We start from the raw sequence: 12777 nt of genomic DNA on the forward strand, positions 1-12777 counted from the left end.
AAATCTTCTCAATGAAGGGACACTTTTCAAAAAGTCCTACTCTGTATCAGTTTGTCTGTCTGTCTGTCTGTCTAAAACCATTCAGCAAGACTCTAAAATGAAAAGATGTGGGAGAGGCATTTGGTACTACTGTTATGACACTGCTTGGTATGCCCACATAACATATGGGAGTGCCTGAGTTCAAGTCCCAGCTCCTCTTTCTAGACTAGAATCCTGCTAATGAGCACTTTGGAAGGCAGAAATGATGGTTCAAGTATTCAGGTCCCTGCCACTCTTGTGGGAGACCTGGATTGAGTCTAACCAGCTCCTGGCTTTGGCCTGGCATAGCCTCACCTGCTGAGAGCATTTGGGGAGGAAACCAGAAGATAGATAGATGGATAGCTAGCTAGCTAGATAGATCTATCTCTGCCTTTAAATAAAATACATAAAACTTTTAAATAGAGGGATGAGGGGCTGGCGCCGTGGCGTAGCGGGTAAAGCTGATGCTTGCAGTACCGACATCCCATATGAGCACCGGATCAAGACCCAGCTGCTCCACTTCCAATCCAGCTCTGCTATGGCATGGAAAAGCAGTGAAAGATGGCCCAAGTGCTTGGGCCCCTGCACCCACGTGGAAGACCTGGAAGAAGCTCCTGGCTCCTGGCTTCGGATCAGCACAGCTCTGGCCATTGCAGCCATCTGGGGAGTGAACCAGTGGATGGAAGACCTTTCTCTCTCTGCCTCCTTTTCTCTCTGTGTAACTGTGACTTTAAAATAAATAAATCAGTCTTAAAAAAAAAAAAAAAAAAAAGAGGGGTGAGAACTGTGGTACAGTGGATTAAGCTACCACCATGTGTGCCTGCATACCATCTCTGAGCACCTGGGATCATTTGCCTGGGAAGCAGCAGATAATGGCCCAAATCTTAGTTATTGGCCAAAATACTTGAGACCCCACTGGAATTCCTGGCTCCTAACTTCAGCCTGGCCCAGGTTTGGCTGTTGTAGGCATTTGGGGAGTGAACCAGCAGATGGAAAATTCTCTCTCTCATTCTCTGTTGCTCTTCATTTCAAACAAATAAAACTAAAAAATTTTAAATGGAAAAATGTGCTTTCACAATAAGAAGACTTGCCAAAAATATTTATTTGAAAATTATTTCTTTTTTTTAATATTTATTTTATTTGAAAGAGATACAGAGAGGCAGAGGCAATGAGAAAGAGGTCTTCCATCCACTGGTTCATTCCCTAGATGGCCGCAGTGGCTGGAGCTGCACCAATCCAAATCCAGGAGCTTCTTCCAGGTTTCCCACATGGGTGTAGGGGCCCAAAGACGGGCCATCTTCTGCTGCTTTTCCAGGCCATAGCAGAGAGCTGGATTGGAAGTGGAGCAGCCAGGACTTGAACCATGCTGGCACTGCATGCGGCGGCTTTACCTGCTATGCCACAGCACCGGCCTCTGGAAATTATTTCTTCCAAAGATGAATATTGTCTTTCATCTTGTAGCATAATCCTCTGTGACAAGGATTTTACATATACTTCCTTATTTAATTCTCACAAAAACCCCAGAGGTAATACTTTCTTTGCATTACAAATGAACCTCAGAGAAGGCTCTTCAGGGACCACCTAGGGAAGTAAATGATAGAGCCAGTATTTAAACCCATATTCTTAACTACTATTTACCTGCTGTGTTTTGTTTTACAAATAACTTAAAAATAATTTCTTGGCTAGCTTTTAGAAACCTAATGGTGCTTATAACTGATATTCTCTTGATCACCTATATAGGGCTTGGTACTATCTATTATTTCAGGCATACACTGGAAGTCTTAAAATATGCCGTCCTTGGATAAGGAGGAACTTCTGTATTTAAATTATTCCTCTTTCTAGCTTTTCCTTTCACTCCACTAGAGGTGGCTACATTTGCATTAAGCTTAGTGTACATATAATGCAGCTGCACTCTCTATCAGCATACCTACAAATGCATGTTGGTAAGTATTACATCCCTCACACAAAATGTTTTTCAAAGTCTTTATGTATTAAACATAGTTTCATTTTTTTATGGAATGTGAATAATATGATCAAGAGAATATCAGGGTTTACAACAATAACCAGGTTTCTTCAATACAACTGCATTGCAAACCCTGTGAGTCACAGTCACAGCAATGGAGGAAGCACCCAACCTGGAGGAACATACAAAAATGAACCCACAGGTCTGATGGCACACAGATATGGGAAGTAAACATGGCTGTGTAGGACCACCAAGGCAGCATAGGTCCCCTCAAGTACTAAAAGGTTCAGATAGAAAAGGAGAATCTGATTTAAAGGCACTTTCAAATATGCATGTTTAAAATGTCCAAAGAGAGGCAATAAGAAAAAATTATAAAAGGCAGCTGATAAGTATATCATTTGGAAATGTCAAAAATAAAGCATAGTCATTGAGATAAAAATTAAGTAGACTAAATGATGGAATTAGAATAGCTGAAAAGGAATGAGTGAATTATAAGACAAAACTAATAAGATCTCCCAGAAAGCAAAGAAGTAAAGATAGGGGGGAAGTAACTTACAGACTTTTTAAATATGGAACGTAAAATGAGAAATTTCATCATACATCCAAGAAGGAAAGAGAAAATGGAAAGGATGTAATATTCAAAGAAAATCACTGAGAATTTTCCAAAGTTGAAGAAAGACTGGCATCCTCAGGCTGGAAGAGCCTGCTGTGTATGAAGATAAATAAAAATCTACATGTAAATGTGTCATGTATAATGCAACTTGAAAAATATTTAGACACCTACACAGAGACAAAAATATGTACACCTATACCAGGTCATGAAAAAAATGTACTTCTTACTGTGTCATTGTCAAAAATATGCTGCTACATTAGAGAGGCTTATATATATGAGAATAGAATAAAGATATTCATTGCAACAATGTTATATTGAAAAATGTAGGTAACTCAATTGTATATCAAATGGGCAATAGTTAAACGCTGTAAAAAAGTTAAAAGGAATTAACCAGGTCTGCATATGGCACAGATGGGTCCCAAAATATAGTGAACAACAATAACAAAGTTATAGAATAATACCTTACAGTAAATTGCTGAAATTTCTTATTTACTTGGAGAGGCAGAGAGCTCCCATTAGCATTCCAAGTGCCCACAATGGTCAGGACTAGGCAAGGCTAAAGCCAAGAGCCAGTAACTCAGTCTAGGTCTCCCATATGGGTGGCAGGAACCCAAATACTTGAGCTATCACCTGCTGCCTCCCAGGGTATGCATTAGCAGGAGGCCAGAGACAGGAGTCAGAGCCAGGTACCAAACCCAGGCATTCTGATATGAAATGCAGATGTCTTAACTGCTACACCCAGTAAATTTTTCTAAACATGAAAAAGAGTATATTTACTGTAAATACATATGAAACTAAAAGTGTAAAGGACACCACCCAAATCTCTTGAGAGCTTAGTTTTATCTGTAATATTTATTTGTTAAATGTTTATTTCTTTAAAAGGCAGAGTTACAGAGAGAGGAGGAAAGATATCTTCCATTTAAATGGCTGCAATGGCCAGGGTTGGGCCACAACAATGCCAGGAGCCTGAAACTCCACTGGGGTCTCCCACATGGATGGCAGTGGCCCAGGTTCTCTCATTGCTTTCCTAGGCACATTAACAGGGAGCTGGATCAGAAGTAGAGCAGATGGGACTCATGGGATGCCAGCGACACAGGTGGTAGCTTATCATGCTGTGCCATAATGCCTGCCCCTTGTAATGTTTTATTTAAAAATTTTAAGCCATATGTAAAATGTCTTTGTATTATATAAGAAAATGAAAGGCTGAACAAAATGCTGGTGACTAACTCTGGAGATGGTAATATGGGCATATGTTATGTTTTTCTGTACTTCTTAAACTTTGCAAACAAAACCACATGGGGAAAAAGCAACTGTGCGTTTTTAATTTTATATCTGTAACCATAACCCAAATTGATGAATTTGTTGATTTTTTTCTATTGCAAATAGCAGCTACCTCTGATGTGTATTATGTATGTACAGAAAACACAGAAGAAAATCATAGAGGAAAAGACCTTAAAGTTACTTGTTCCACCAGGAGACTAGAATCCAATTGATCTAACCAGCTTATCAGTAGTCATATATATAGTTCATAGCTGGGATATCGAGGTTCTGTATTCCTTGTGGAGGGTGAGTCAAGTTAGAGGAAGCAATAAGAGAAAAGATTTCTAATTGCCAGATCTCTAGCTTCAGTGTCCCTGATTTGTATGTCACTGGAGTGAGAGAGAACTTAAGACATCTACACAACTATGCCCTCGCATATTTGACACACAAATGATCAATGGTAGAAGAGCAGAAGGAGCAAAAGATTTACAAAGAAGCTTTTGCTGAACAAAAATTCAAAGTCTCTATAGTGTCTATGAACTTCAAACACCTTTTTTTTTTTTTAAGATTTATTTATTTGAAAGTTGAAGTTAACACAGAGAAGGAGAGGCAGAGAGAGAGAGGTCTTCCTTCTGTTCACTCCCCAATTGGCCGCAACAGCCAGAGCTGCGCCGATCTGAAGCCAGGAGCCAGGACCTTCTAGGTCTCCCACGCAGTTGCAGGGGTGCAAGCACTTGGGCCATCTTCTACTGCTTTCCCAGGCCATAGCAGAGAGCTGGATCAGAAGTGGAGCAGCGAGGTCTTAAACGGCACCCATATGGGATGCCGACGCTTCATGCCAGGGTGTTAACCTGCTGCGCCACAGCCCCAGCCCCCAAACACCTTCTAAATGCAGATCATGTGTATTTTTATAAGACAGTCTTTTCACTTGGTGATTTTTTTATTCTGACTTTTCTATTTTCCTTTTAGAACAAAATGTGCATGTCTTCAACTGACAGCAAGAAATGCCGCAGTTTGTCCTTTGTCAAGTAATAAAATAATGACTGGATATAAATATAAAAGACTACAGAGACAAATACCTACTGGGTAAGATACTTTAGGATTTGTTACAGGGTGTTTCTATCTTTGAGGTGGGTACTTTTATATTGTGGTCCATAGTCTTATAGATGCTATTAAATCTTGGTTTTTATTAATAAAATTCCAAGTTATCAAGGAATTAGAAAAGCAACCCTGCTTATTGTTTTTTGGAAGTGGAAGTCAGGAGCCACGTATAGATTGAGCAGAGTGTACCTGAACACTCACCTGCTCTGAGTCTGGCTCTGCCCGCTCTACAGTCAGCCCACTTTAGGCAACCATTTCCCCATTAAGGAAAGTATGTGTGAAGCCCTTCTGAGAATTGGGAATCCTCTCCCTTTCAAAGTTGATATTAACAAGTAACAATACTTTTATTAGCAGAAATACAAAACTTTTCTTCATAGACTTTTTTCCAAGTTATTTAAAAACAGCTAATATTTACTATGTACCAGACATTGTCTTAAGTACCTTATAAATATTGAGTCACTTAATCTGCATGAGACAGCCCTATAAAATAGATTCTTTCGTATAGTCCCCATTTTAAAGATGGGAAATTACAGCTCAGAGAAGTTAAATAACTTACCAGGGTCACACAGCTAGTAGATGTGCAAACTCTGATGGGAACTCAGGCAGTCTAGCACCAAGAGCTTGCCCACTTAGTCTGCATCCCTTATTGGTGCCATTCAAGTAACCATATAGACAGCTTTTTACTTTTTTAGGATATCTGATTGCTTTTCTCTTACATATTTTATTGACAGTATTTATGAATGCAGCCTGTTGTGCAAGTGTAATCGACAAATGTGTCAAAATCGAGTTGTCCAACATGGTCCTCAAGTGAGACTACAGGTTTTCAAAACTGAGAAGAAAGGCTGGGGGGTACGCTGCCTAGATGACATTGACAGAGGGACATTTGTTTGCACTTACTCAGGTAAAGCAAAGACTTATTTTCATATTAGTCTACAGTGGGATCTACATTTCTGACTATCAGTCTTCCTAGTCAGGACCACTGAGATCATTGGTGAGATGAACAATATCTTGGAGGCACAACACAGGAAGGCCAGCAACTGAGAACTTGAGCACTGAAGGGATGAGATGCCTTAGGGGGTACCAAATGTTCTAGAAAAGAAAGAGATAAAATTTAGGTTATGTCATGTACAAGGCACATTATTTTTGCCTCTGTAGTTTTGGGGTAAAGGAAAAAACCTTTTTTTTTGTTTTTTTGAGAGATACAGAGAGACAGAGCTCCCATTCACGACTTCACTCTAAATGCCTGCAATGGCTGGGCCTGAGTGGGGGTCAGCCAGGGCCTGGGAACACAATCCAGGTCTCCCGATAGGTGCAGGAAACCAGTCACATCAGCCATCACTGCTGCCTCTCAGGTTCCGCATTTGTGGGAAACTGGAATAGGGACCAAAGAAAGGACCCAAACCCAGGTCCTGGGTTGGGCCTTGCCACCCACATGGGAGACCCGAATGAAGCTCCTCTCTTCAGACTTTGGCCTGACCCAGCCGTGGGCATTGCAGCCATTTGGGTAGTGAACCAGCAGGTACAAGATTCTCTCTCTTCCTTTCCCACCCCCTCCCCCCAACTGCTCTGTAACTCTGCATTCATGTAAAATAAATGAAACTCTTTTTTTAATATTTATTTATTTATTTGAAAGTAAGAGTTACAGAGAAAGAGAGGTCTTCCTTCCACTGGTTAACTCCCCAAATGGTTGCAATGGCTGGAGCTGGGCCAATCGGAAGCCAAGAGCTTCTTCCAGGTCTCCCACGTAGGTGCAGGGGCCCAAGGACTTGGGCCATCTTCCACTGCTTTTCCAGGCCATAGCAGAGAGCTGGATCAGAAGTGGAGCAGCAGGGACTCGAACTGGTGCCCGTATGGGATGCCAGCACTTTAGGCTGGGGCTTTAACCCCACTGTACCATAGCGACGGCCCCGTCTTTTTTTTTTTTTTTTTTTTTTTTTTTTTTTTTTTTTTTAAGAGAGAGGGAGAGATGTAGAGAGATCTGTCTGCTGGTTCCATCTGCAGATAGCCACAACAGCCAGGACTGGGCCAGGCCAGCCCAAGCCAAAATCAGAAGCCAGGAGCTTCTTCTCAGTCTCCTAAGTGGATAGCAGGGGCCCAGGTACTTCGGACATCTTCCGCAACTTTTCCAGGCCATTAGCAAGGAGTTGGATCAGAAAGTGGAGCAGCCGGGACACAAACCAGTGCTCATATGGAATGCTAGCACTGCAGACCCCAGGTTAACTCACTATACCACAGTTCTGGCCCCAGTAATCTTTTTTTTCCCCTAAATCCTCATTTTCTCTGCTCACCATTAAGTGAGAAGATTTCGGAAACATGACTTTAGAGCCAATGTGTAAGAAATGTGATGGACTTAGTCCTGACGGCTAAGGAGCAGGTACTGAAGCAACTCTCCTCCTTGCAGATAGAGCCAAGGTTTCCTCAGGGAAGTTAAGCTCAAAGTTTTCAGAATGTAGAGTAGTCACCTTTGGGTCTTCCTCACATGCTCACAGACAGTATGCCAGACAGCCTGCCTAAACTTTCCTAATATCTCTCAGAAAAACTCTTGTGTGAAAGCTGCCTATAAAATGCTGAATGATGTCTAGAAGGTGTCATTGGCTTTATCTGCATTGCTAGAAAATACACCAGTGGTGTCTCTCTTAACCTCATAATGATGGATAAGACTTTTATCCAGCTATGATTCTGAGCCCATTGAAAGAAAATGCATAAATTTCAGGCTAAAATTTTACTATTAGGCAGAACAATGGGCAGATATCACCATCTATTCAAGTATGTCATTTTCTAAAAACAAATGTAGGTTTCATAAAGCCTTTTTCACTAGATAAAGCTATAATTTTAAGACCAGAATTCATCTAATTTTGTAGAATACTTTATTTTTATTTTTATTTATTTGACAGGTAGAGTTATAGACAGTGAGAGAGAGACAGAGAGAAAGGTCTTCCTTCCACTGGTTCACTCCCCAAATGGCCGCTATGGCCAGTGCCGCGCCGATCCAAAGCCAGGAGCCAGATGCTTCCTCCTGGTCTCCCATGGGGTGCAGGGCTCAAGCACCTGGGCCATCCTCCACTGCCCTCCCGGGCCACAGCAGAGAGCTGGACTGGAAGAGGAGCAACGAGGACTTAGAACCCGGCGCCCACATGGGATGCCGGCGCCACAGGCGGAGGATAACCAAGTGAGCCACAGTGCCGGCCCCTAAAATACTTTCTAATCCTACTACTTTTGTTTTATGTTATTGTAGCTAAGTGTCTTCCCTTTCATTTTATACCAAAATAGACAAGAGCTTCTTTTAGATACCCTGTATTTTTTTTATATGTTAGAAAACAAGAAGCCCTTCATTCGTCTTGTTATCCTACTCAAGTTTTCTAGAGTGAGTAAATGTGTTTATCCATTTTAGAAATGAGGTAGAAATAGCGTTCTTTAGTAATGGAGCAAAAATAGAGATGTCCATTTGTGTTACCAATTATATTATCTTCCATTTTGTTCAAACTCTTGCTTTGTTTTTTTAGGTAGATTACTAAGCAGAGCTAACTTTGAGAAACCTGGTAATGAAAATGAAAAAGAAGAGAATATTGTGAAAAGTATATTTTCAAAAAAGAGGAAAATAGAAGTTGCCTGTTCAGAGTGTGAGGTTGAAGTTATTCCATTAGAATTGGAAACACATCCTAGAAGTGCTGAAAGTGAGGACTGTTCACCTAAATTCAGTAATAATTCCAAAGAGTCTATTATGTAAGTAAGAGCCTAGGGGTCCCATCAATGTTAATTTAAATTATTATTGATTATTATTAATAATCTTCTGTATATTAAGATAATCGAAAATGAATCTTGATGTGAATGGAAGGAGAGGGGGAGTGGGAAAGGGGAGGGTTGTGGGTGGGAGGGACGGTATGGGGGGGGAAGCCATTGTAATCCATAAGTCGTACTTTGGAAATTTATATTCATTAAATAAGAGTTTAAAAAAAATAATTTAGTAACTTAAATTATTATTGATTATGGTTCTTTCTCATTTCTTGCTTGCTTGCCTTTCCCCTCACCCTATTATCATCATGTTCCATGGTTGTAAATGCAGTGTTTTCAGAAATCCAGGACACTTAAATTTAAAAATCTAACCATCCTCAGTGTTCCTTTTCTAGAGTTCTACCTTGTATGACTTTAATCTAATTCTTTGTAAGTTTTACTGTTACTTTCTGTCACCATTCTGTTTGCAAAACTTTCATAGATTCTCTTCACTTTTGAACATACTTAAAAAGTTATAGAGATTGGCATAGATTTCTTAAATTAATTTCTAAAATAATTATATAATAGTGATATCATTACTTGAGGGTCTAATAAATACAGTTTTTAGTGATGCACAAAATAACTTTTTTTTTCTCCTTTTCAGGGAAACAAAGTGCAACAACATCTCAGGAACTCCGTATCATTCAGTTACTAAAAGTCCTAAATCCAAGACAGCTGTTTTTCAACACAATGAGAAAAAGATGGTAAAAATTGGAAAATGAAGATTGTTTTTTCTGAGAACATTCACTGTTATCTCACCTTTCTATCCCTTACTTAGTTCAACATGTTAGTGTTACTTAATAGTGCATAGGATTTATTTTATAGTTTTCTAATGGGTGAACAGTTAATGGACCATGGTGGTTGGTGTGTGGGCAATGATCTGACCATCTGTGCCTCTAAGCCTGAGAGTTACACAGTTCTGAGAGTGTGTGAGATGCTACAGTGTTCAAGAGTTAATAGTGATATGTAAGAAAAAGGATGGGATAATTTAGGGGAAGGAGAAAGAAAAGATGCAACTTGATGAAAAAATCATCCAGAAAGCAATAATTTATTTATTTTTTTAAAAGATTGTATTTATTTATTTGAGAGGTAGAGTTACAGAAAATGAGAGGGAGAGACAGAGAGAAAGGTCTTCCTTCCGTTGGTTCACTCCCCAAATGGCCACAATGGCTGGAACTGTACCAATCCGAAGTCAGGAGCCAGGTGCTTCTTCCTGGTCTCCCTTGTGGGCTCAGGGGCCCAAGGACTTGGGCCATCTTATACTGCTTTCCTAGGCCATAGCAGAGAGCTGGATTGGAAGAGGAGCAGCTGGGACTAGAACCAGTGCCCATATGGGATGCTGGCACCGCAGGTGGAGGATTAACCTACTGTGCCACGGTGCTGGCCCCAGTAATTTATGTAGTAGTTTCTGAGGGTACATTTTTCAATCTGAACTGAGGTTTAAGTAGTAAGAGACTGAAACTCAGAAGCAGAGAAGGATACAGGAAGGTAACAAAGACAGACATAATGGAAGCTTACAGTAGTATTTATTGATGAAAGATCAAAATGGCTATAGATGTCTTGCAAATATTTGTCCTCTGCCTGGTAACAATACAGGAAGTTCCTCTTCAGTATCACCTCTTTACAAAAAGAGTCACATAGGCCATGGGGTCACATAGACCACTGTTTAAGCTCTAGCTCTGCTGCTTGCTAGCTGGGTCCCATCTCTGTGATTATAGTCCTTTTATTGTTAAATAAGGAGGTTACCATATCTATTTCAGAATTATGAGGCTTAAATGAGAAACATTTCATACCTTGCTTAGCATAATGCTTGGCAGTCAACTAAGTGCTTATTGAATGTTGACCATTATTAGTCAAGTTCTTTTTATTGGTCAGTATTTAATAATCAGCATCTCTTGGGCAGTTAGGTGTATGCTAAGTATATGCTCTTTAAAACTTAACGTTACCATTTAAAGTGTTTGCAATATTTACAATACAAGAAGACAAGCAACTTTAACCTTTGAAGTAGAAACTAGCCAGTAAATAGTTTTATCATTGCACAACTTACAGTTGAAAACAAATTTATAATCCAGTATCAACGTGTATGTAGGATGATTCAACTTGAGGGATACAGACACATGTATTTGGATTTATATGCCTAAATAATTTCTCAACAGTCTCTGAAGCTATGGCTTAATAAAGTGCCTAAAAGTAGAATATAGGCAAAATGGGTGACACATATTGGCTCTGTTAGTTTAAAGACTCCATGATACCAGCTTTGAAGGCTTTCAAAACTAATCTAGTACATATGGCCTATGAAGATCAATACTTGGTGAAAGAGGTAAAATGCTAAATACTATTTCCTGACTTAGAAAATAAAAACATCTTCTTTGTTTTCTTTTAAGGGATTTGTTTCCTCGGAATCTGTCTCCTTGGAGGGTAGTGATGGATTTAAACCAAACCAAGAATATCTGAACTCCAGAGTCGGCAGAGTGCAAAGTAGGCTTTGTTTCCCTCTGATTGCCTTCATCTTCTGCTTGTTTGTCTCTCTTTGTTCAACACCTGAGACTCACTTTCTCAGAATCCATCACCAACAAGCTCATTTGTCATAAAAGTTACAGCTTATCTGAATCAGAGATTAACAAACCAGGGCCAAATCCAGCCTACTGCCTATTCAGTATGGCCTGGGAGCTAAGAATGATTTGTACATTTTTAAGTGGCTGAAAAAATCAGAAGGTGAATAATATTTTTAAGATACTTGGAAATTATATGAAATTACAATTTCAGTGTCCATAAACAGGTTTATTGCAACATAGCCACAGCCATTCCTTTATATACTGTCTCTACTTTCATGTTAGAACAACATACTTGAATAGACAACAGAGATTCTATGGCCAGTGAAGCCTATATTATTTGTCCTTTGGTATTTAGATTGTTATAAATACTGTGTTCACTGAATTATACCATCCGCATGTCAATATACCCGTCTTTCCTTGTTTTGTGATCATTGTCACAAATCCCATATTATGTGATAACTAATATCCCTGTTCTCAGGAAAAAAATAGTATCTATGTGCCTGTATATATAATATCTACATATGAAATGAATATGGCAAAATGTTAAAAATTATTAAATCTTAAAATAAATTTTTAAAAAGGGGGAAAATATAATAATGAGGAAGGACACAACATGTAGATTCATAAAAAGGCATTGACTTTGGGATGCAAACATTTCTGGGTTTATTACCTCCATTTCCATTATTGTGGGTCAGACAAATCCCTAACCCCTCAGAGATTCAGTGTTTTCATTTGTGAAATTAAAGTGATATTGCCTATTTAGTAATATTGTAAGGTTTAATGATAATTAAGGCAACTAGCATCTAATTAATATTGTTAGTCTCACCACTATTGATCAGCCAAGTGTATTTTCTGATAATTCCTTCTAAAATGTCTGTTAGAAGAGTCAAGTTCAAAACAAGTTGAAGATTCTGAAGAGAATCCTCTGATTGAATCAGATGTGATAGATATAACTAAATGTTCAGAAGAGACTCCACCAAGGGACGGATGTAACCAAACAACTACATTGATTAATCAAAATACTAAAAATGAGGTTCAAATACAGAAGCCCCAAATGAAAAAATCTACAACATATCAAAATCAGCAGCTCTTTTGTGTTGATGAGTTGCCAAGTGAAACCAAGAGCACTTCATCTGATTCTCCAACAAAGTTCAGTAAAGAGAATATGTTTTTATTGGATGCCACAAAAGAAGGAAATGTGGGCCGCTTCCTTAACGTAAGTATAGGAGCTGAGATTCACATCTCAACAACTTTTTTTTCTATCCTTCTTAACAAAACCGTGAGGAAAATATGATTAACATTTCTAAAACCAGACTGCCTGAGTTTGAGTTCCAGGACTCCACTGAATCCCTGTGGATAGGTGTGCCTCTCAGTCCTTCGCTTCACTCCTTGATGATGATGAAGATGATGATAGTAATAATAATAACTTTCTCAGAATGTTGTAAGGACCAGAAGAATTAATAATAAAGTGCTTAAATAGTACATAGTAGGCATTT

General features: G+C 39.2%; 1 protein-coding gene across 9 annotated transcripts in view; it reads left to right on the forward strand.

Annotated features, from left to right (window-relative positions):
- Positions 1-12777, forward strand: part of SETDB2 (SET domain bifurcated histone lysine methyltransferase 2) — a 57967-nt gene that overhangs the window by 37659 nt on the left and 7531 nt on the right. For 8 of the 9 annotated variants that reach the window (XR_007913885.2, XM_051832211.2, XM_070048319.1 and 5 more), the window contains 6 exon segments: positions 4824-4940; positions 5687-5856; positions 8459-8678; positions 9331-9430; positions 11111-11204; positions 12163-12497. Coding sequence is in view for 7 of the 9 variants with exons in the window: in XM_051832211.2 (XP_051688171.1) it covers positions 4824-4940; positions 5687-5856; positions 8459-8678; positions 9331-9430; positions 11111-11204; positions 12163-12497 (1036 nt within the window). In the remaining 2 variants the exon portion in view is untranslated. 9 annotated transcript variants of the gene reach the window in all.

This window comes from Oryctolagus cuniculus, chromosome 9, assembly GCF_964237555.1.
Source record: "Oryctolagus cuniculus chromosome 9, mOryCun1.1, whole genome shotgun sequence".
Taxonomy (NCBI): Eukaryota; Metazoa; Chordata; class Mammalia; order Lagomorpha; family Leporidae; genus Oryctolagus; species Oryctolagus cuniculus.